The 25,369-nt window shown below is 36.7% G+C and overlaps 1 protein-coding gene and 1 long non-coding RNA gene across 2 annotated transcripts in view; one reads left to right on the top strand and one right to left on the bottom strand.

Moving 5' to 3' along the window:
* The window catches only part of LOC143751720 (uncharacterized), a 286,935-nt gene that overhangs the window by 125,581 nt on the left and 135,985 nt on the right, over positions 1–25,369 (top strand). The window lies entirely within an intron of this gene.
* Positions 345–24,292, bottom strand: pxdc1b (PX domain containing 1b). The gene is made up of 5 exons (XM_077244366.1): positions 23,462–24,292; positions 17,960–18,051; positions 17,669–17,783; positions 14,007–14,118; positions 345–5,886 (listed from the first exon to the last, which is right to left on the bottom strand). Exons 1-5 carry the CDS (start codon positions 23,709–23,711, stop codon positions 5,757–5,759), a joined length of 699 nt encoding a protein of 232 aa, XP_077100481.1. The 5' UTR covers positions 23,712–24,292; the 3' UTR covers positions 345–5,756.

Genomic DNA, 25,369 nt, shown 5'->3' with positions numbered 1-25,369 from the left:
TTAAGCACCAAAATGAGAATTGACAACCTAGTTTAGCTGCAAAAGGTGTACAAATTGTACTAACGAATTAACTAACTTACTAACTAAATAAAGAAATAAATAACTTTTTCATGTTTCAATTTTCATATTAAATTATTTACCCTATAACATGGAATAAATATATGACCATTGCCTTGATTAAATTTCAATAAATGTAATATTTTTAATATATTTCTCTATATTTTATATATTTCTCATTTCTGATATCCCTGATATCCCCTAAGCTACCAGTGTAAATGAGTATGTAGCCCATATACAGCTCATGCATTATTTTATTTCTATTAAGCATTTAGTTGTGCTTGTTCTTTTCTTTTTCTTCAGATTTTTTTTTATTTCTTTTTTTATTTCTTACAAATATAAATTACACACACTTCCATTCCAAAAGTTTGGGGTTGTGGGGTTTTTGAAAAAAGTCTCTTATGCTCACTAAGGCTGCATTTAGTCAATCAAAATGTGAAATATTATTAGTTTAAAATAGCCATTTTACATTTTAATATCTTTTAAAATGTAATTCATTTATATGATGGCAAAGCTTTATTTTGAAGAATTACTCTTTCAGAAATATTCTAATGATTTGGTGATCATGGAAGCATGATCCTGTTTTTCAGGATTCTGATGAGTTAAAGTGTACAGAAACAGCATTTATTTGACATTATATGCATCCTTAATGATTAAAATTATTAATTCATTTAAAATTACTGACCCCAAACTTTTCAAGGGTAATGTATATTTAAGTGTATTCAAACCTTTAGCTATCTATTTTTAAAATGATCTGACAGTTAATAAAAATAATATTATGAATGAACCGCAGGTGTCAGTAAACTTTAAATAAATAATACTATAGGCTAGCTATGATGGTCTTCAGAGAAAAAAAAAGGGAAAATGGAACAGCCTTGTCAATATCCAAATTCATTGTACAGATGTGATTTGTGGAATCAGGTGTTGCATATAAACTTGCTATGAATATCTTTCTGTGAATAAAGTTTTAAATGAGCAAGTTTGATATTATAACCTGAGGATTCTGAAGAAGAAAACAATCTAAAACAATGCAAACTCATCCTTATTTACACAAAAGCTTTAGTGGCATGTTGTTAATAAATTATTCACAAGTTTTGTAAATCATTTCATATACTGTATGAAATACCAATAGCAATACATGATATGGTGCACATCAGTCCTTGACCCCCAAAATGTTAGCATATAAAAGTATGTACAATGTAAAACAATGTGAAATAGTTATTTTCAATGCTTACAAAAATAAAATAATCATTAAAATTCCAATGAACAAAAAAAATAACCTCTGTAAAATCCTTTGTATTGGATATGTAATGAGCTATGCATTTGATCATGTCCATGTAGGCCTACTTTAATCACTTTATGCAAACACAGTCTATTCTTCTGCTCTTGTGTTTGCTTGTGTCCAACAAGACTTCAGTGATATCTCTAGCAGTTTGCTCACATGCATCCAGGTTTAGGTTTGAAAAAGGGAGTCACAATTGTATGGCATGATGGACATGACTGTGATAAAATATATTATATGCATCCTGAAGAATAAAACAATTAAACCAAGCATCATTACTTGCATTTTGCAAAAAATATATAAATATAATCTCAAACCCAATTACTTAACCAAATTTCTAACAGTTGCGATCACTTTCTCAGCAGGGAAACATGACTGTATTACAGAGTGTGTGTTCGTGCATGTGTGTGCGTGCGTGTGTATATATTTGTGTAAGTAGGAGCCGTGAGCCAAGTATGTATGCAAGTCTTTTGTGTTCAAGAGGAAAGAAGAAAGTTCAGCTACTGCCCATATTCGGTGAGTAGAAGAGAGGTCACAAGCTAATAAAATTCACTTCAGAAATATATCTTTATACATTGGCAAATTTAATTTAACTAACCCCAAGTCTTTAAGGCAAAAATGGCTGTTAAGAATAATAAAGCAGTGATTTTGTACAAAATCAAAGGTTTCAGTTGTTGAAATGTACGGAGCCCCTAAAGTGACGTGGTGGTGGAAAAAAATTTAGGATGGGAGATTTTTCTTTTTTTAATCTTTTGCGTTCCCTTGCAAAACTTTTGCGTTCCCCCGAGAAACTTTGCGTTCCCTCGCAAAGTTATTTGCGTTCCCACGCAAAAGTGTTGTTGCGTTCCCTCGCAAAGATATTTGTGTTCCCACGCAGGGCCGGATTAAGAGTTCAGAGGCCCCTGGGCACAATGTCTTGTAGGCCCCCCCTTAGACAGGCCAAATGTATATTTTGTCCAAGGACATTTTAATATGGCATTTACAGTTTTACTGACTTAAAAGGAACCTTGTTGTACTATGCTGGAGTAAAGTTCATAAATGGTCGTTCTTTCCCATAGGAATTTGTAAAACTATGTTGGGTGGACCTCTGTGCCTCTAGGGGGGTTCGTGGGCATGCTCCCCCGCAAGAAAATTTTTTACATTTTAAGGTTAAATGCATCAATCTCGTGCTCTTTGAGAGATCAAAATTAAGAGCTTCAACCCATGAACTGCTCGTTGAACAAAGAAAAAGCATTGATTTGTACCAGGAAAATAAAAAGGGCTCAAACATCTTTTTAGTTAAAAGAGTCTCAGTCTCAGTCAACCCTGGCACCTTGTGTACAGCATGAAGTTTTCTGCTATGAAGGTATATTCTAGGCCTGTCTTAGTGTCCAGTGTTTTAACAGTATTGAAAATAGTGCCTTTAGTTGTATTTTTTTATATGTAGATTTCCAGAGACTCCAGAATGGAAAAACAAGCCCTGAGGGACAGCAATGCACCAGCAGGTGAGAACATGCACACTTTCTTAAATATAACTTTTTTTGTGTGTGATGTAGGTCCAAAATTACCATATGCCCTTCATTTTGTAGCTTCAGATGACAGCGGCTCACTTCGAGAGCAGGTTAAGCAAGTTGGGACAATGTTGAAGACGTTTGCTCGCACTGGGCAATCAGGTAATTCCCACTGGGGTCACCTGTATGTAGTAGACCTAGATATAACTGTCATAGTTTAGTAGTTGAGGGACCAGGACTGACTACTTTATTCTTTTATTCTGGGAACCCCTGTAGGTGCAGATCAGACCCCAATGCTGCAACGTCTTGGAGAGTTTGGTGATGTTGTGCGTAGCATGGACAACAAAATGGACACTATGCTGCAACATTTTCAGTGCCAATGTGTCTGTTGGAGAGTTATCCCTGCCAGGGGATCTGTTACTTCCCCTAGACACCCAGGAAGATTTGGCGTTACTTGACAACAGTATGAGGCAGGATAAAGAGCTCCAGAAACGATTTGTAAGTGTGCTGATTTCGTTTATAACGCCATAGTGAAAGAAAAAAAAACTCGTTAGATAAAGCGTTGTGGATTTTTTTGGTTCGCGTACCTACCCGAAGTGATAAGATAAAATAAAATTCTGCATCAAAATTTATAGACAAGACAAGTAGTTTGTTTAGGCATGGTTTGTAAGGAATTACAAACCTGCGCACATATATTCAAACGCACATAACTATAGAATCAATTCTTAATGCGCATGTGAACGCCATCAGCGTCTATCACAGGTTCACGTTTAAAGTCTGTTTAGAGAGAACGGTGTCGTCTTAGCGGCCCCTAATTTAATAACAAATGATAATTTAGACGGAAGTGAATCAATCAAAACTAACTTTAGCTGGAAAAAACATTTTTCAAGAACCACTATAAAACCAAACCAATCTCTGTTACCTTAAATTATATGTTTATCTCTGTAAAGCCTTTTGAAACAATCTACATTGTTAAAAGCGCTATATAAATGAGGATGACTTGACTTGACTTGATAATATAAATTTATCTCTAAACAGCCGATTGAGAGACAAGTCCAAATAAGGGGCCGTCTGCAAAGTTCAAATCCCAAACCCATCTGCACATTTTATATTATTAAACATATTCTATAGCTTCACTATGACATTGTGGCCAAATTCAGTTCACACATCACCGCTCTCCTGCTGGTTATACTACAATACTTAGTTTGATTAAAAAAAAGCATAGTTGTTATGATTTTTTATGAAATAAAATCAATAACTTCACACTTTTATGTGTAATGCCATCGAAATTCAGTAAGCAAATATAATGCATAAGCTATGATTGTAACTAGCTGCGCACAGTACCAATATAATTTTGTGTAATTAATAGGCCTACTTATTTTTTAGGTGCAATTACTTTCCATACTAGCTTTCCTGTAGCTCAAACAGTAGAGCGTTGGTGCATGTAATACCAAGGTCATAGGTTCGATTCCCAGGGAAGAGCAAGAACTCATAAGAATGTAAATGTATACCTTAGGATATAAGAGTTACATTTACAGTTATGCATTTGGAAGAAAAAGTGTTGTATAACCAATATTAGAGCAGTGATGTGTGAACTAAATTTGGTGTGTTACAGTGGAGTTATTGAATATTTTTCATAATATAAAATGTGCAAAAGCAGTGTAGTATGACCAGTGGGTCACCATTGATGTGTAAGCTGAATTGGGTGGCACTACAGTTTGTAACATTGAAGCTAATGACTATTTTTGTATTTTTGAATATGAGTTGATGCTGTAGTCGTTTGTTGGGTTATATTCCACTTTGCAGATGGTCCCTTGACTTGTCTCTCAGCCGCCTGCACATAAAGATCCATTTAGCCTATATTATAAAGCTCGTTTTGAGGAAAATTGGGTTGTAGCTCGTTGTCTAGGTTACTGTGATTGTAAATAGGTGTCGTTTGTGTTTTAACAACGTTTAGCTCAAGAATATTGATCCGGGAAGTTCCTTGAGTTAAGCACTGACCGCATTTCTTTATATTTGAGTCCAAGTTCAAACACTATGAAACGCTCGATTAACGTACGGAGCTCTGAAGCACTGCCAGCGGGACATTAAACAGGAAGTGTCTGTCCGAGCTCACAACAGGTTTTGCGTGGGAACACAAATAACTTTGCGAGGGAACGCAAAACTTTTGCGAGGGAACGCAAAAGTTTTGCGAGTGAACGCAAAAGATTTAAAAAAAAAAATTCTCCCATCCTAATTTTTTTTTTTCACCACCACATCCCTTTAGGGGCTCCGTAGAAATGGGTTTTCATTTTACATTTTGTCATTTTTTGTCATTATTTGTAATTTTTTTAAGGATTTGGTTGAATCAGCATTTTATGTTCAAGTTCTTTTACTATCACAGCCTTCCATTTTGATAAATCCTTATGCAAATCTTCTTCTTCGGGAGCATCTTTAGATCATCCACCAATGCCAAAGGATTGATTCTCATAGCGCAGACTATTTCTGAATAAGAAAAATAACTTTCCAGGCAGGTTCTGGGAAATCGGCCTTGAAAAAGATGAATCACTGGTACACTGTGGGCTTTAAATAAAAATAGAAATAAAATCTGTCAGGACACCATAAATCTGTGCACCAGGAATCTTTTTTTTTTTTTGTCGGTTCCTATTATATTTTCTTGTCTACAACATGACTCTAGGTTGAATAATGAGGCACGTTGGTGAATACAGTATCATAGTGGGCTCAGGCCAACAAATCTTATGGACAGATTCTGCGTCTAGTGGTGATCTCTTCATTCAGATTTCCTGCAGCATAAACACAATCAGAATTAGCCTCTAAACTGCAGCACATCCCATCGCTTGGCAAAAATGACATACAGGCTATCTGCATCGTAGAGGTGGGGTTTCAGTGCCCCCCTATAAATGTCCACCCATGCAGAATGGTCTGCATCACTCCAAGATGTCAGTTTCGAAGGGAACCAGATGGTAGTAGGACAGGTTAGTGACATAAGCTTCAGGATCATCGTCACTCAGGTCTTGATCCACAGGATCCAGAGATTCTCTCCCGTCCTCATCATACCTGTATTTTCAGAGATTTTTAAACAATAATTATATATGAAATGATGGGAAAACAACATCTTAAGAAACAATATAACTAAAACCCAGCAAGCTGCCTGTCTAGACCATTTTTAAGACATCGTAGGCATAGGCTGTTTTTATTTTTAAAGGGATAGTTCACCCAAAAATGAAAATTCTGTCAGTATTTACTCACCCTCATGTTGTTCCAACCCCATAAGACCTTCGTTCATCTTCGGAACACGAATTAAGATATTTTTGATATTTTTGAAATCTTAGAGCTGGATCACTCCTCCATACTCCTCCATAGGCTGCTTCAGGGATTGAAACTTGCCAGCCACGAAAAGTCATTAAAGACATCGTTAAAATAGTCCAAGTGACTACTGTGGCTCAATCTTAAGTTTACCAAGCGATGAGAATACTTTTTGTGCGCAAAAACAAACAAAAATAACGACTTTATTTCAACTATTCATTTCCTTCTCTGTTGGCCTCTAGTCAGTTAATGTAGTATGATTGCGTAGAGCTACGTCACACGTAGGCTCACTATTGGTCATGTGGGTGATGCGTACAACAACAGAAGCTTTACGCTATTACACTGGTGAACTGACTCGAGGCCCAGAGAGAAGGAAATGAATAGTTGAAATAAACTTGTTATTTTTGTTTGTTTTTGCGCACAAAAAGTATTCTCGTTGTTTGATAAACGTAAGATTGAGCCACTGTAGTCACTTGGACTATATTAACGATATCTTTAATGACTTCTCGGTGCAGGCAAGTTTCAATCCCTTAGAAGCCTATGGAGGAGTGATCCAGCTCTCAGATTTCATCAAAAATATCTTAATTCGTGTTCCGAAGATGAATGAAGGTCTTACGGGGTTGGAACAACATGAGGTTAATAAATACTGACAGAATTATTTTTGGGTGAACTAACCCTTTAACAAGACTTCACCTGCTGTTTTTTTTCCACATAGCAGCAACATAGACTTAAAATACTCTGTCATTTTTGGTCATATAAATAAAATCAATACATGATTATAAACTATAGAGGGTCTTCTTTTTTTGTGTACACTCACATTAACATCAAAACCGTATGCTTTTGTAAAATGAAGAAAATAAACAGGGTGTGCTTTCTGCCTCTCTGTCTCCGTTAACTTTTTTTCTGGAGCACGTCTCTAAACTTAAACAAAGCTCAGCGATTACTATTCACACAAGTGTAACCCGTGTCGTGGCAAGTGTGTTACCCTCACTCTCCTCAGTAAAAGACACGGAGGGGCGTGAACGAAGACACTGCTTCAATCTATGGACCAGCGATCAGAAGACCAGAATTCGCTCAAGAGACTGTGTTAGCAGCAAAGAAGCACAGGGACACACTGTTTAAGTTGGAAAAACAGGCAAGTTATATTTAAAAGGAATAACAAGTGAATAAAATAAAAGAAAGTATGTAGAAAACAATGAAATCAAATTATCACCACATCACATATAAGAAAATAAACCAGAAATTAATAAAGTATAACCCCCTTTGTTTCTCCTTTTATCTATTATAAAGGTGTGTTCCCTATTTAGTTTAAATCTAATTGCACCTGATTAACTTTTAATTTAATATGATTATGGGATACAATTTTCTTATTTATTTAAACTATTCCTAATTTACCTATTTAATATAAGGAATACTTTTCTCCCTTAATTTGATTTAAATATAGTTCTTCCAACTTAACCCTTTAAATTACTCCACGCTTTCAATTCTCGTTTTCCAAAATAGAAAAAATAGAAAAGAACCACCTCTCATCCGTCAAAAATGTCTTGTAGAGAGGTGCTGCTACATTAAATCATCAGGAATTGTAAAAATACAGCAGCCGCACACTCAAAACACTGTGCAAAATCAATTTTAATAGCAAGCTTTCCGTCTTCCGACCTTCTTCAGGCCTGAAGAAGGTCGGAAGACCGAAAGCTTGCTATTAAAATTGATTTTGCACAGTGTTTTGAGTGTGTGGCTGCTGTATTTTTACAATTCTCGTTTTCCAGAAATAGAAAAGATAAAACACTTAATCAATAAATCAAAAGAAATAATCACAATGAGATTGAAAGTACAATAAAGAAAATACATTTACACTCAAATGTGTTCAATGCTCACAGAAATCTCAATGTGATTTGAGATTTTACCAGTTCCAGTTCCAGTTCACAGTTCTTTCACGAGATCCTTCTTCCGCAAATTCAGCTCTGCTTAACAGTTAGGTAGGGAAAAAAAAAACGTGTGCTCAGTCCTACCCATAGACTGTAAAAAAATATGGACGTAGTGTCGATAAACGAAAATGGGCAAAAAGGCGGGACGTGGGTGGACTTGAGGTGCCTGGATGCTGAAACTACGCCCGCCTTGCTCGAGTTTGCTCAGGCTAAGAGCTAATGTGCTACTGGCCTCGCGCTAAAGTGACAGCTGACTTGAAGAAGTAGACCTAAAGCCAATAGTGAAAGTTCATGTTTTTGCCCTTTGAAATACTATAATAGTTAAAAGACATAACTAACCGTGAGACTATGTGTATTGTGATGCATTATTATTCTCATGCAGTAACTTACAATATTTGCTCTGAGTGTGTGTGCGACAGTGATGCGCATACATGTCAGTCAGCGCGGCACTGCACGTCAAGTTCGTAGAGAGCTTTATTCAGTCCATTTTAAATTCTGATAGATATTACCTAAGAAGTTCAAGTAAATGCACTAAAAATACGCGCTAATTTAAGGGACGAATAGAAAGCACTGACACCTGCAGGATTTAATCTGACGGTACTTTTTATTGAACACTAAAAAGTGAAATAAGCATATTATAGTCTATCTGCTCCATAAGATCAACGGTACAGCAGAACGAGTGTGGCCTCTATATCTTAGACGTTTTTAAATCTGAACTCCAAAAAGCAACGATATTGTCAGACATCCATGAGTGCATGTTCACAGAGGAAAACAACTGAAGAACAGCGCTGGTTGTTCACTCGACAACGACGGAATCCAACGGCGTGGGCGAAGGTAAGGGCGGCGTGTAATAAACTGTATAAAATAATCCCGAAAAAAGTAAAAACACGGCAGAGATGACAAGTTCAGCAGCTGGAATCAGCTGAGGTGACATGATGGCTAACAGAGAGCAGACAAACGGCTAGTAAGAGCAGCGGCAATCCACCTGTCACTCAAGTGGCCACGCCCCTGATTATGCAGCATTTTAAGGCTTAATATAATTTAAACTGATGAGTTCTAAAAAAATTCACCCCCCTCACAGTTGTCAGGAAGGGTAAAATTAGCTGTATAGACCAAAACAACTTAAGACACCAGGCTGTAAACTTTTTTTTTTCTGCGGTAAAGTTGGGCATTTTAACATGGGGGAGATACAGATTTGGCTCACTTTTGCAGTCAGCCTCAAGCGGCAAGGCGATGAATTGCAGTTTAATTCACTTCCGTGTTGGTTTCAAGAGAGAGACAGGGAGGTTGCCGCTTGGTCCTACCACACTGTTCATGCTGATTTACAGTTCGATCCTTATATGGGCATGGCTCGCCAGTTCCTGCTTGCAACCGTTTCTCGTTCTTTCGATGTGAAGCAGGGACAATACGCGTGCAAACTTCTCCAACTCGTCCGATGTTCCGGAATGCAGCATCCAACTCAGAAATTAGAAAAAATAACAGACAAAGAACCAACAGAAAACCCAAGAAAAGGAATAAAGGGGGGGAAAAACCAACCAAGAGTACTCTAATATCAATTAGAAAAAGTTTGCGGCAGCTCTTTCAGCTTTAGGCCCGTACTTCAATGCACGTACAAAAAAGCTAGATTCACTTTTACTCAAAATCAATTATAACAATATCAAATTCTGTTTCTATTTCTCAAAACCTTTATGTTCTATATCTCTAAATCTCTCTAAACAAACTACTAGATCGCTCAGTCTAATTCTTTCTCTTCCCAGATCGTGCTCACTGCTTCTTTCTCGGTGCTTCCCTCGGAAAAAGATCATTGCATCGATAGACATAATAAATACATAGACGCCCTATTGGCTGCTGGAGTGTCCGTCAACGGCGCCGCCATATTGCGGAGGGCAACTTTCTCATACTTCTCATAGCGAGAATTGAGAAAAATGCCTGTTTCGTGTGCTGTTTGGGGCTGGACACAATCGCCACACAATTGAAAACAGGTCTCGAGGAATTATCTTTCCCAAGCAAGACTGAACATTTGTTTCTGGTTGTATTTGGTCATGATATAATTAGTAATAGTAACTTCCAGAGGAGAAAAGCCGCGAAATTTAAAAATACTACAGTTATTGTGTCACGAAATGTAGTTTTAATTGTATTTCAGGCTACAATGTAGTTGTTTAAAGCTCAAATATGTGGTTTATTTATAAAGATAGCGCCTATTTAAAAATTTGATCTCGGAGTTGAGATCCAGGGATCAGCGCGCGCTCAGCGCTCTCATGTACCCCATGCTTCTGAAGTTTGACGCTGGCTCTGATGTCTCTAGTCTAATTAATTATATCTTCACAATTCTTATCCAAGAATAAAAAGCCAGATAGCCTACATGACAAGCCGGAGCTTTGACAATTCCTTATTTAAATTTTTTTTTTTTATAAATCTGTCTAACTATCGAGATTTTAAATAAATAGAGATGGAACTTTTTGTACACCACGTATACGTTTATCAAATTAAAATCAAAAATCAAAAATTACATTTATCAACTGATTTCAGTGGTTTGTATACAAACCACTGAAATCAGTTAATAAATGTAATTTTCTTTTTTGTGTTTATCCAGAAAAACCGCAGCTCACCGTTTACTTGCATTTGATTACAGTGCAGTCTTGCCCTCCGCAAAATGGCGGACGCGTTGACGTATCGCAGCAACGTTCCAATGCGGCCAATAGGGCATCTATGTATTTATTATGTCTATGATTGCATCATCTCTCGACTCCGATGACTCCACCAACTAAGGCGGCCAACTCTGATTCGTTTATTAGGACCAATCATCGTCTCATTAAATCAAATCACTCTTCTTTAATTTATGTATTCTTATTTTCTCTTTTCTTTACAGATATTTAATAAAATAACTGTATATTCACATAAGTGTCAGTTTCTTTCTTTTCTATTTCAAAAAATAAAACATCTTTAGGTTACACAAGCATGAGCAATATATCTTTATAATCATTTAAGTTTGTACTTTTAAAATATCTAATTCAAAACTAAAATAAATAGTCTCTGTTTATGTAATCTATAAAAAAAGAGAGAGTTGTCAGCCGATCTCATTACCGTTCTCTCAGCTCATTATTCTGCTAATGTGACACGTCCACGGAGAGCGCGTGTTATTCAAACGCAAATGATCTGAAGCAGCACATAAGTGTCAACGCCCCTCATAAACGCGATAACACAACAAATGTAAACATCAGATTAATGTACTATTTCTCTTGCGAGGCTGTGTGAGGAATAATCCTGGGACATTTACCTCAGAACATGTGCTGTTTTATTTTCATTTCGAGGAGCAACGGATCCATCTGAGAAGTAAGTTTTTTTTAAATTATTGTTCTAATCGCGATATAGTGTATGTAAACCGCAAAAAGACTGTTTTATATGAATCACGTCTGTGTGTGAATGAATGAACTGAACAGTTTTTACCAAACCCTATTGCTATACTGAGATGAGTGAAAATCGACTGAAATATGTTGAAATAACGTTAAAATGTCTTTGTATTAGCAGCGTATTAAACTGCAAATTAATATTTATATGCCCTAATATTGGCTCATAAAAACAACAAACGATATGCCTATGTTACAGACGAAATCTGAAAGACAACATTTCGTTGACTAGTTTTGGATAGATTATAAACTGTTTACTGTAAACTAGACTACTGCCACATTGAATAAGCTTTTGTTCACCAATTTCTGTTCAAATGTTAAATATATTAGGCTATGTTTGTTTTGTCAAAAATAAAGTCATCAACTAGGATGCTATTATAATGTCTGTTCCAATGTAGGCTTTATTGAAACTAATGAATCCTTAACTTTGAAATATGTATGATAAAATGTATACTTTAGTTTTTACAAAGAAATATTACACTTGAAATATTGTTATTTTAATTGTTGCTGTAATTGTAACCTTTTTAATAAAATAGAAAATAATATATTTACAAGGTAGATGTAAACAAAATCTTAAAAGGTCAATATAAGCCTTCTCTTCAAATTATTTGTATTGTGTTTTATTAGTGACAAATTTGGGAAGAGGATACATATCCACAACTTTCTGAAAATACAGTATGAGAATTAACTACACAATTACTAGAAATGTTCACCTTGGATATTATACAATTTGCAAGCAAAAATACAAGTGGAAAAATACTATTTTTTTCTGGATGTTTCCAACTGTGAATCAATTTTGTAGTATATATATATATTTCTTTTCTTGTGTCCTTGTATTCTTTCTTGTGGCTCAGTGACACACCTGTGAAAAGCTCATTATGCAGGCTCATTACATTTAGCTGACGCTTTTATCCAAAGCGACTTACAATTGCTATATGTCAGGGGTCGCACGCCTCTGGAGCAACTAGGGGTTAAGTGTCTTGCTCAGGGACACATTGGTGTCTTGCAGTGTATTCAAACCTGGGTCTCTCACACCAAAGGCATGTGTCTTATCCACTGCGCCATCACCACCCCATTAAGCAGGTCTTTTGTCTTCACATGTGTGAATCAGACCATTATACATGAGTCACGCCCATTTCGCATATTGCCTTTCCAAACAAAAAGTGTTTTACTAAATTTAAATCAATGTATTGTTTTATGTGAATGATTTGGCAGGATGGTTTTCAGATCATTTTGAAGCAAAAATCCTAGGCGAGAACATCCATTAGTCAAAAGTCTTGTGGACACATATTTAGTTTGTGTTTTGTGGCCTTATTTCAGAGACTTTAAGTTTTAGTTTTTTCAATAACCCATGCATAAACAATATTCTCTCAAAAATACAAACATGTACATACATCTTGCTCACATATTATGGTAGCCCTCTTTGTGCTATATAGAGTGAATTTACACCTTTGCCATTAACATGTTTATAAATAACTTAAAAAAAGCACAAATGTCAGAGCATGTCAGAACACCTCCAGGACCCCAAAAACACCTTGGACCCCAGAGGGTTAAAGGGATAGTGTGGCGAGCAGGATGAGGCCGAGGGCCGTGAGAGAGCGGCACGAGGCCGGTGGCATAATTACTGATGTGCGCCACCTGAGCGACGCACCAGTCTTGTATCTCTCAGCGGGAGCAGAAGCATAAAAGGAGGAGTGAAGAGAGTGGAGATCGAGAGAGGCCAGGCCTGGATTTTATTTGATGTTTTGTTTTATTATGTGTGGCAGTTGACCGTGAGGGACTGCCATCTTTACTTTCGTTTTTGTATTTGTTTTATTTTGTTAAAATAATCGTATCCTTCTTCCCATAACATCTGAACTACGTTACAGATAGTTCACCCAAAACCCAAAAATGAAAATTCTGTCATTTACTCACCCTCAAGTTGTTCCAAACCTGTATGAATTTCTTTCTTCTGTTGAACACAAAAGAAGATAATTGAAGAATGTCGGTAACCAAACAGTTGATGGGACCCCATTGATTTCCATATTATTTTTTTCCATACTATGGAAGTCAATGGGGTCTATCAACTGTTTGTTTACCGACATTCTTCAATTATCTTCTTTTGTGTTCAACAGAAGAAAGAAATTCACACAGGTTTGGAACAACTTGAGGGTGAGTAAATAATGACAGAATTTTCATTTTTGGGTGAACTATCCCTTTAATCAGCAGTGTTCAGGATGTAATGAGGAACTGTGTATAATCATGTATAATTGTGGGAATAATGTCATCAGACATCTAATTGAGAGGGTCTTGAGTTTCATTCCAGAGCTTCCTTCTTACACCCAGGGAAGGAAATACCACTTCCTGTGTGTGACACAACTATGCACTCAATGAAAACATTACATCAAGCCTTCTGTCAATGGCTGATGTAAAATGTAATATGTTGTGTGAATGTAATCAAGAGTCTAATACATGAAAGTTTATCACTATACATTTTCGTTATATTTATGTACTCAGAGAATTGGACTGGGATGACACAGAGGGAATGTCAGGCACTTACGAGTGCTGGGCTGAGTCAGTGGAGGAGGGTCTCTCTTTGTCCAGTGGAACGCTCTCATCAAACACAATGGTCTCAGTGTTCGCCAGGCAAAACCCATTAGACCTCATGATTTCTGTAGAGAAGTCAATGAATGATCAGAAATAAAATGATCTCCAAAAAAAAAAGTGTATAATTTTGTTTTTTTGTTATTTATAAAGAACATAATAAGGAAGGCTCTTACAGTATGTGAATCTGTATATATACGTATATATATATATATAAATTGGAAACATTACTATTTTTAATGTTTTTAAAAAGAAGTCTCTTATGCTCATCAAGCCTGCATTTATTTGATCAAAATACAGAAAAAACAGTAATATTGTGAAATATTATTACAAATGGACCTCGTAGAGTGGTCAGAGACCCTTTCTCTACCCTCACCAGCCAGGTCCAGTGCTTTATCTCAGGGTCTGGAAGCACACTTTTTTGGTTTCTTCCGCTCTGGGTGAAGCTCTAGGACCTGCAATTATCCAGTTCTGAGGAGTTGGATGTTGTTAGTATCAAAACAGGAGATACTAAGGACTCGCCACCTCATACACCTGCATATGAGGAGCTCATAGAGGTCGTGACCCATGCTGTGGCCAAACTTAACATTGACTGGCCAGCAGAAAAACAGGAGGTTCATCATAAAAGCAAGTTAGATGAAAGATTTTTACCATCTAGGTCATAACCTCCCCACTGTGGTAGACCCCGAGCAGGCTCTGGTTATGGAGCCAGAGGTAAAGGCTCTGCTGGACACGGGGGCCATAGAACATGTTCCTCCTCCCAGCAGGGAATCCGGGTTTTACAGCCAGCACTTTATAGTTCCAAAAAAGGATAGGAGGGTTACGTCCGATCTTAGATCTGCGCCATCTAAATTGATCTGTAAAGAAGCTCAAATTCAAGATGCTCACTAAAAAGCAAATCATGTCACAAATCAGTTCAGAGGACTGGTTTGTCATGATAGATCTCAAGGACGCATACTTCGACGTCTCCATCCTTCCACAACACAGAAAGTTCCTGAGGTTTGCTTTTTTTCCAGGGCATTCGCATGTTGAATTAGATCAGGGGTCGGCAACCTATTTGTCATAAAGTGCCATTTTTAAGTTTCCGAGTTCATTACTGTGCCATAGCCCCCCCCCCCCTCATGTATAAAAAAACATAAACATATTTTAAATATTCATAATGGCTAACACAGAAATAGTACAGAAATTAAAATGTTTCTCATGAAATTTGTTTTAGATTTGTCATCTTTGTTTTCAGGCCTAAATTAGACTTTGAAGAACAGATTGGATCTGGTCATTCGTGTTTTTACTGACTTCTTTCAGTTTTGTTAAAAGTGTTACACTTTCACTTGGCAACATAACTGCATCTCACTACTTTTAATGAAGACAACTGTGTGTTGAGCTTCAGAATGTAAGCTAAACTTTCAGTTTCATTTGCGCCAGTTTGCACGTCGGCTTGCTGAAGAGATGCGTGTTGCAGCAGCGCTGTCATATCTATAAACCGGGAGCCGTTATAACACTTGCATGTTTTTTGGGTTTTTTTACCAATTTGGGAGGAGTACAATTTACATTTGTGACTTCAACAAGCATATATAATGCATATATGCATTTTGTTCATTTTCATCTGGAATATGTAAAAGTGTGCTCTCAATCAGAGGGCATTTGTCTCACGATTGGATAGCTTTCCAATCAGAGAAAAAACATGAAGTGATCAGGTACGCATGAACGGAGTTTCCACATGCATCGCAGTCATTTTAATGTGTATGGAATGTTTAATAAGGACTCTATACACTTGGTTGAAATTTATAGCATTAACTATTTACAGCGGAACGAGCTTTAAGGTGTCAGTTGGATAACTTGTTTACGCTGATGCACAGTGGTCAGCGCGACCACTCTGACCAATGGTTTGTTAGAGCTGCACGCTTTCATTGAGTTGTGCAGTTTAATACTCACACTTTAATAATATTAATAACTCCTAACTTAATAAAACAAGCTGTTACTACAAGGAATTATTACATAAATATGTAGATCTGTATATAGGTGGGAGGTAGGCTACTTTATCTGAATGAAATACATACACCCCTCTCGCGCTTGCTTGCGTGCCAGCGATTAACCCTCCGCGTGCCAGTGTTGGCACGCGTGCCTTAGGTTGCCGACCCCTGAATTAGATCAATGATTGGTTGATTCTAGCTCACTCAGAGCATATGCCGGTTCAGCATCGAAATGTCGTTCTCGTCCATATGAGGAAGTTGCTGTTAAGGCTCAATGGCATCAAGAGTTTGCTTCTTCCAGCTCAGATAACCACTTTTATAGGCGTGGTTTGGGATTCGACGACGATGTAGGCACGTCTGTCTCCTGCTAGTATCGATTAGATTCTCTCAGCTATAAATGGGTTAAGGCTAGGCCAGTAACTCACTGTCAAACAGTTCCAAAGCCGGTTGGGTCTCATGGCAGCTGCGTCCAACGTGATACCTTTTGGCCAGCTGTACATGAGGCCCCTGCAGTGGTGTCTTAGAATCAAGGGGTTCTACCCGAGGGGAAACCCGCTTCGTGGCGATGCCTGCTTGCCTTGGTTATGTTGAAAAAACCATGGTTTCTTTCCCAAGGCCCTGTGTTTGAGGCTCCTTGTCATCGCGTAACGCTAATGACGGAATTGTTTTGCGACAGGATGTGTGATGCAGCAGGCTCCATTCCTGGGTCTAGGGTGCTTTTTGTCTTAGTGTGGACAACAATTTCACACAGACAGGCACTTGCTAGTATGGTGGTGTGGGTAGAAGGTTCCCACAGCATCTCGACACAGCTTGAGTTCCCTTAAAAGGAAAAGTTTCAGGATACGACTGTAACCCTGGTTCCTTGAAGAGGGAATGAGATGCTGCGTCGCCCTGCCATTCTCCCTGCATGTCTGTGGTTGACTTGCTTCAGCAAACTCTGTTTGTTCCGGGTATGCTTTTTAGTTTCCTGATTGTGACGTCACCCGCCTATGAAAATCCGTCACGCCATTGAGCTGATTTCACACATGCTTGTTGAAGCAGTCACGCAGGGGCGTTCCCACAGTGTCTCAACGCAGTGTCTTGTTCCCTCTTCAGGAAACCAGGGTTACAGTCGTAACCTAAGATGTTTTTTTGTTGTATTTTTGATCAAATAAATGCAGGCATTGTGAGCATAAGAGATTTATTTCGAAAACATTAAAAATAGTAATGTTTCCAAACTTTTGAACGGTAGGTAGGTTAGTTGCATTAGCTATAATAATATAATAATTATATAAAAAATACTATATTAATGTTATATTGTCAGGGTTCTGTCCCTTATGTCTAGTTTATTCTTGGTTTTGTGATAGAGCCCTAACACTACTGTACTGTCTTCTCTTGAGTGAGCATGCGGGAGTGTGCTTGAGCCGTGCGCTCTTCTGTCCAAGTGAGCTGTTTTCGACATTCATGCTCGGTGTGTTTGTCGTCTGTTGTGAGTGCACGAGGTGAGCATTTGGGGTACCCTTTGGGGTAGTTTTTGTTTGTTTTTGTTTCATTTTTTACTAATAAAAAGCCCATCATCAAATTGAGTCCTCGCATCACCCCAACCCTGACATATATAATATTGTAATATTCATCAATATAAACAAGCATTTTAACCTTAAAAAACTACCTGAAATAACTGGACTTTGAAAGCATGGCTGAATTTTGTGGACATTGTCGTTCCTCAGGACCTGATCTAGCGGCGAGCGTTCAAAGAATGTTAAGACAACCTCTGACCTAGAAAACTGAGAAAAACATACTGTTAGAATGAGCTTATGATAAGACCTTAGTAAGTAATTTAGGAAGATGTTCAGGTAATAAAGGAAAATAACAATACATGCTTCTTGTTCGTTGCAGTCACACTTTAATAATATGCAAGCCCTTTTTTCCTTATACTGGTGTCATCAGTTAGATCTCTTACCTTGCAGGGCATGCTAATTGTGTTTTTTAACACTAGCTCCACTTCATTTAGCTTTGTCTCAATGTCTGTTGCTTCTTTAATCTTCACAAGCCCTGTGAGAGCACAAACATATCAGCATATCCAACCTTTCTAAGAATCTTTTACATCAGATCAGTATTCTGCCTCTCAGCTCAAGATATTTTATTTGCAGTCTGTGCCGTTTATATGGCTCATTGACTAATTCACAAACAGGCCAATGACTACTTTACCTCTGACAAGCATTCCGATTATTGTGCTGTCTAGACAAAGTTGTGGTGATATAACTTTCAGGCAACACCTAAAACAACTTTAAGTGGCCCCATAAAATGTAAGAGACCACAGAGAAAACCCTGTCTGGTTTAAAAAAAGGTTGACTTAAAAGTGAGCGAGTCTGATAAAGGTCCTGACATTTGTATTAACAATTCTACAATTGACAATAATGAATCAGAATATCATCTAATAGATGGAATTACTTTTAATGGATTCATACTGAAAGTCATACTGAAAACAATGACAAATGCACGTCTAATCATCCAGACCATCCTAGAGCTGTAATTATGATGATGGTGATGACAAAACACCCACAATCTCTAGTCACAAACAAAGATTTTACACAACAGCCTCTTCTTATTCAGGCAGTGAAAGACTCCACAAAACTCCACACTGATGTAATGACTATTCATTACTAATGTCTCATGCTGATGACATCACCCATACGGGCAGTATATAGGTTTTAGGTCATTAAATCATCTTTCGATCATAATGACTCTACCACCCCTAGATGAATTATGCTATGTCTTTTAAAATCTCCCATGTTAACCATTATCATACATCTGAAAGAAAATGTTTTAGAGGCAACAAATCAGAGGATTTGGCTTGCTGACAGATAAAACCTATATGGAATAATTTCCCCTGTGTTTATTTTAACTTAACACATTTATGCACATCAGAAATACAAATGTAAAAAAAAATGTAATGTAAGGAATTAAAAAACAAAAAAGCATAAGATACTGTACTGTACAGCACTCTACTGATCATATATAACTGACCTTTAAATGTTACAGTGGACAGAAAACTGAGCTCTTTAGACTTACAGAAGTGATAATAACACTTCAGCACCATGAGTCAAGACATATGCATAACAACATTCATGTTGCAGTAAATCATCTATATTTAGGAACAAATGAGATGCTTAAGGAAGACATTGCTCTTTCCCAAACAAGAAGACACCAGCTAAAATTTTACTTAATAAAACTGTACTGTTTGCTGGAACAGATATCCATGCTCTTCCGGTGTTCTTCCTGTCAGGATTAGCTGTGGAAGGGTCCGTTTCCTGTGGGATAAAGATTTAAGCCTATATAAAGATTGCTGTGTTTGTGTGTTTAAAAAGACACTCTCAAGCTCTCTACTGTCAACATTCTCCCTATGGGGAAAGAGCACATATCTGATCCATTTTACATTTTGCCACCGTTTGGTTTGATCTGTTTCCATATGAATAACAAAAGAGGAGGAGCCATGTGTTAATACACACCAAACAGATGGGGGAAACCATTTTGACACCTGGTCTTCCCCAAACCAGCATTCACATTTTCCAAACTGCCCGTCAGACACAATATAACACTATAATATAACATAATTTATATATACATACATATATATATATATATATATATATATATATATATATATATATATATATATATATATATATATATATATATATATATATATATATATATATATATATATATATATATATATATACATTATTCAGTGCAGAATGCTGTTGTAAACACTCAGCATGATGTGGCTAAGCAAGCAGGTCACTCCTGCAGATGTACTAAACTCAAGAACTAATAACAACAAAACAGTTTCATAAGAAACCTGTCTGGTGCAGAAAAAGAGAAATAAGAGCTACAAACAATTTTCTAATGTTTCACAATGAGACAAACCTAACAGTCATCACATCTTGCACAATGAAGACATCTGTCAAAACTGATCACAAAGTCCTAACAGTGTAGTAAGAGAGGACACTACTGAGGAAAGGAAGCTGAACCAATTGCATCATAGTTGATCTATAGCTGAGCTATTGCTGCAGGACTCTTTTTTAAGTGCCTCATGGTGGGACTGTTACAGTTTGGGCTAATTTAAATTTTTAGCACTGCAGTTATGCTGCAATAATGCAGTTATGTGGGTTTCCATTGTAATTTTAGCCTGATTTATCAATTTAATCCCAATAGTAGTGTGTATGGCCTGTCTTGGAATGTGAAATCAAAAGAAAAAAGAAAAGAAAAAAAGGCTGCTCTATATTTAGAAAGCTAGTCACTGACTCATCTGTTTCAGACAGCAAGGAGCCACATGATAAGTCTGATTTGTGTGTCACTATATCTAGTACAGTGTGAATTATTAAGCAGATTACTTGAACCTTGTCCCCAAACAAACAAAAAAAGAAAAGTGTTTGCTTTTCTGGAGGAAAAATCTTAATTTTGAAATTACACAATATCCATGGTCAGGTTACCTTAATATGTGCTAAATTAACTGGTTTTATTCTCGACAAAATTATTATTTAATATGGCTGAATAAACCTTACTACATTGTTAAACCAACAGAAGTCATTTTAAACTGGTAGAAATAGCTTATTAAGATGACAACCGCATTTTTTCTAATTTTGGGGAAAAGTAGTTCAGAATAGAGTAGGGAACTGTAGTAAAATAGAGTATTGTAGCCTGCAATAGTGTAGAATATCCAATTCTATTTTCGTCTAGAGTATAGAGCAGAAAAGAGAAAAACAGAGCACTGTAAAGTACAATAGAGTAGAACAGTCTAGATTATGGAGTGATACAGAATATTTCCTGTGAGTAAACATGAATAGTTGAGTTGGGAGGAACAGGACAGCATGGTAGAGTTGAATAAATAGAAATCAGTTAGAATTAATCATTCAGTTCAATGACTGATTCAAAGAAACGGAATTGAGCAACAATTTGAGCAACATTCATTCGCTACCTGGATATCACTAATTGATCAGCATAGCTTATTTAGCTGAAATTCTTGTTTAGCTTTGCAATCTCAGATGTAAGGAAACGGGTTTTTAAGAAATACATCTGAGTGAAAGTATCAATTTGCTCTTTTAAAGTAACAACAGGTAACTTTTCAACCTTCATAATCAGTGTTGGGGGTAACTTATTACAAGTAACTTGAGTTACGTAATCAGATTACTTTTTCAAGTAACTAGTAAAGTAACGCATTACTTTTTCAATTTACAACAAAATATCTGAGTTACTTTTTCAAATAAGTAACGCTAGTTACTTTTTCACATTTATTGACTGACAGCTCTCCTGTCCCCATGTTGAGAGAAATAAAGTGAGGTGTTGTGTGTTGTGCATTGAACATGCATTTACTCATCTCACTTGCACAAAACATTCAGTATTCCTCAAAATGAATAAAAACAGTCAAATGCAATCTCAGAATTTTGTGCAAAAGTTTTATAATTAACTATGTTAAATTAAACAAGTATACTTTATGTATTTAATCTCACTTTATTAACCAAAGTCTTTGCTGCTGACCTACAATGATCTAATTCAACCATACTAATAAGCAAAAATGACTTTAGATTAGGTTTAGAAATAAGAGTGTTGAACTTCCTTCTCCTGTATCCTATTGTTATTTAATCAAGAACAGCAGCAGCTGAAAGGTTTGTTTGAGCGGCGCCCTCTACTGTACAGTAGTAAATATGCATTTCCTTCAGCCTTAGGCTTATTCATTTAACTTTTGATGTGAAAGGGCCTTAACAATTGGCAAAAATAGATTGTTTTAGCTGTTATTAAAAAACAAACAAACAAGCCCATGCAGGTGAGAAAAAGTAACGCAAAAGTAATGTAACGCATTACTTTCCATAAAAAGTAACTAAGTAACGTACTTAGTTACTTTTTTGGGGAGTAACGCAATATTGTAATGCATTACTTTTAAAAGTAACTTTCCCCAACACTGTTCATAATACATTTCCAAGTCTCTTGTGATGGTACATCGACTTTTTTTTAGTTTGAATGACACGTCTGCCATAGCCTGACGGGGTCTGTAGCGTTTTTAATTGTACTTTTAAACTTCGGGTTTCTGGTAGTAACCGGCGAACAAAGAGAACTACATAATTCGACTGCTTTACGGCGTATACGTCACTTCCACCACCACCCCCACTTCCTTAAAGTCGGACGTGCGAGCCAAATTTTATACTGTCATGGCCGAAGCACCACAGAGAAAAAAGAAAGCAAAGGTTTTGTCGGAGGAAAGCAAAAAGAGAAAAAGAGAAAGTGATCGCATAAAAGGCAGAACGAGGATCAACATTGGGCCAGCTTTTTCTCGCTGGCGTGAGCTGAAAGAGGAGGAGGGGTTCCCGACAGATGCTGACTTGGCTGTCATGCTTTTGGACCAGTAAGTATATTGCGTGCATACTATCTCTTTGTTTTTTTGGCTGTCTGATTATGTTATGGAAGCTATTTTATCCTCCGTTTATCTTCATGAATGAAGTAATGATAGTAGAGTAGCGAATTATCAATCTGGTAGCTAAACGCTATTCTCGTTCTTTTAGCATTCACGATCTGATTGGAACTTTGTAATCGAGGAAATGCAAATAACAAATGTTTGACCTAAAAAGTGTAGCCTACTCAACATGTACAAACAAAGGAGGAAGATAATAATATTATCATTGAGTTCATAGCTTCTCATTTGTTACATGTGTAAAGTTACTTGATTGTGTAATTTCCGATTATTGCTAGATATTATTGCTAGATACAGAGGCAAACGGGATTCTTGTAGCAATTTTTTCGGATGACTAATTTCCACCCTCATGTTGTTCTTGTGCAATACTTCTGTGTGATTGCATTGAAGTATCATATAGATTGAGAAAAAAGGTAACCAATAGACTAGGCTACTATAATGACGCTGGCTTGTAAAAGTGATCATCGCAATCATTTGTCGTTATAAAAAAAATAAAACACATGAAATTATATTCATATGACATGCTGAAATATATGCCACTGTACCTGGGATGAAGACATTTCACACAGGCGAGAACACCTGCATGTGACCTCCTCCTACAGTGTTCAGGGCTATCATGGTTGTCAACAAATGCACGTGCATGTAGGATGACAGTTTACGACAGTAGTAGAGGACAATACTGTTTCCCAACTGTAGGGGGAGCCCGAGAGCAAAAAACTACCTGTTGTTACTTTAAAATGTAGTGACGTAATAGTAGAAGTCAACACAAATGATAAAATGTTGAGACGTATTGTACCGTATTTGTACTTCATTACTATACACCTCAAATAGCATATAGTATCCTAAGTAGAGTTGAACATATAAAAGAATAGAACAGAACAGAATAGAATAGAATAGAATAGAATAGAATAGAATAGAATAGAATAGAATAGAATAAAGTTGGTCAAGTAGAACTGATTGCACTTTATTCATAATAACACTTCGCACACCCACCTACTATCAGAGGACACTTTGATAAATATCGTCTGTCTTCGGTGAAACACTCCAGGAGTCTTTTTAAAAGTCTTCCCAAATCCGAGGAGCTTCTGTGGAGGTAAAGAATGTTTCTGTCTGACCATTCAGTCCTTATTTCAAAGAGCTCCTCTTCCTCTCCTCTAATGATGAGCCTGCGGACCCCGTTAACCCAACAATCCTTCACGAACATGTTAACCAGGGATGTGCCCTCAAAAATCGCCGATGCCATCTTCAGTGCCTTCACTCCAGCATTCTGTGGAAGTTCTGCTCAACTTAAACAGCATTTAAGTCGCTCAAATACGAGTTTGAAGGGGAAACCACAAATGTACTGGTTAATAAATATGAGTTCGCATTTAAAAAAGCCTTTAAAGGAACTTGACGGTTTCGATTCGTAGACTCGTGCAAATAAGTAGCCTATAGTTAAAATATTATCCTAAAAATGTATGTAGTCCTTACGTTTTTCTATCCTGTGGTGGGTAGGTGCTAAAACGTTGCGCGTTTTATCCAAAATTACGCACATCTATCCATCAAAAAGTTTACACGTTCTCCTAAATGTCGGACGCAACTTAATATAACGGATTGCGAAAGTTGCAGTCTTAGCAATCGGCAATTGAGCCTCTTTAGTCCCGTTACCATTAGATGTTATTAATCACAGAAAAATCCAGACTCAATCAGCTGAGCAGAGTAAATAACAGACGCCGAAAACAGGCCGAGAGTTTGAGACATAAAAAAGGCAGCGTTTCCTTCTATTGGCAGAAGTTGCGTCTTCACCCCTCCTTCCCCCTCATTCACTTCCACACAAAGCGCTATGCGAGGAATTCACATAAGAGAGAGAGAGAGAGAGAGAGAGAGAGAGAGAGAGAGAGAGAGAGAGAGAGAGAGAGAGAGAGAGAGAATGAGAGAGAATGACCACTCACTCACACCCAGTGAACGTCATTCTGTGAGCTTGTGTCTATATTTGGAAAGTCTAGTCATTTTAAATGCGTGGTCTGTTGTCGTTTTAAAATCTATAAAATTCTGTGAAAATAATTTAAAATATACTATATATTATACTATATTACACTATATACTATATAACTATATACCACTATACGCAGTTATATTATTGTTGTTACGCAGGGAAGTTGTCACAAGGACAATTCTTAATAATTCATAGTTTTTTTATATTTGTTGGGGCTAAATACCTATAATTTGAGTTATGTATGATAAATTAACATATTTTTTCAATAAAGGTAGACATGTTCAGTAACTTGTAACTTTTTTGTAGTCAAGATTTAAGGTGTCATAGCACAATAGTATACACAGAATCTAACTTATAATTACAGTATTTGGAAAAAAAATACTACCAAGCATTTCCACCATTACATCAATGCACGTGATAAAATTAATTAAACGACTTGACTGGATTCATTTGAAATAAATGAAAATAACTTTCACATTATCACAGCAATTACATCAGTGAAACCAATAAATAACTTTATATTATTATTTTAATTAATTCCTACTTCCTATTCCTCTTTTAGTTTTGGATGATTCTCTTATAAAATAAACCTGCTCACCTGATTCCAATGCTGCTGATATCCACATTGTTGAGAACTTACATAATTAAAGTTATTTATTTTATATATTTTTATTTCTATTTTTTTTTTTTTTGCATAAAACATACACTCTTCAGCTGTCAAACGATGGATATAGTAAGTTCACACACACACACAAAAAAAACAGCCCTTTCAGGTCATTAGTCAAGTCAAGTCAAGTCAAGTCAAATTTATTTATAGAGCACATTTAAAACAACAGCAGTTGACCAAAGTGCTATACATCCAAAATCATAAAATAAACAACACAGATAAAATGACAACGAGAAGACAAAACACACAGCTCTCAGAC

Source organism: Siphateles boraxobius, unplaced genomic scaffold (assembly GCF_051911475.1).
Source record: "Siphateles boraxobius isolate OS27281-9 unplaced genomic scaffold, OSU_SipBor_1 26, whole genome shotgun sequence".
Lineage (NCBI taxonomy): Eukaryota > Metazoa > Chordata > Actinopteri > Cypriniformes > Leuciscidae > Siphateles > Siphateles boraxobius.
Note: the sequence above shows the minus strand (reverse complement) of the source record. Positions and strands in the feature narration are given on the sequence as shown.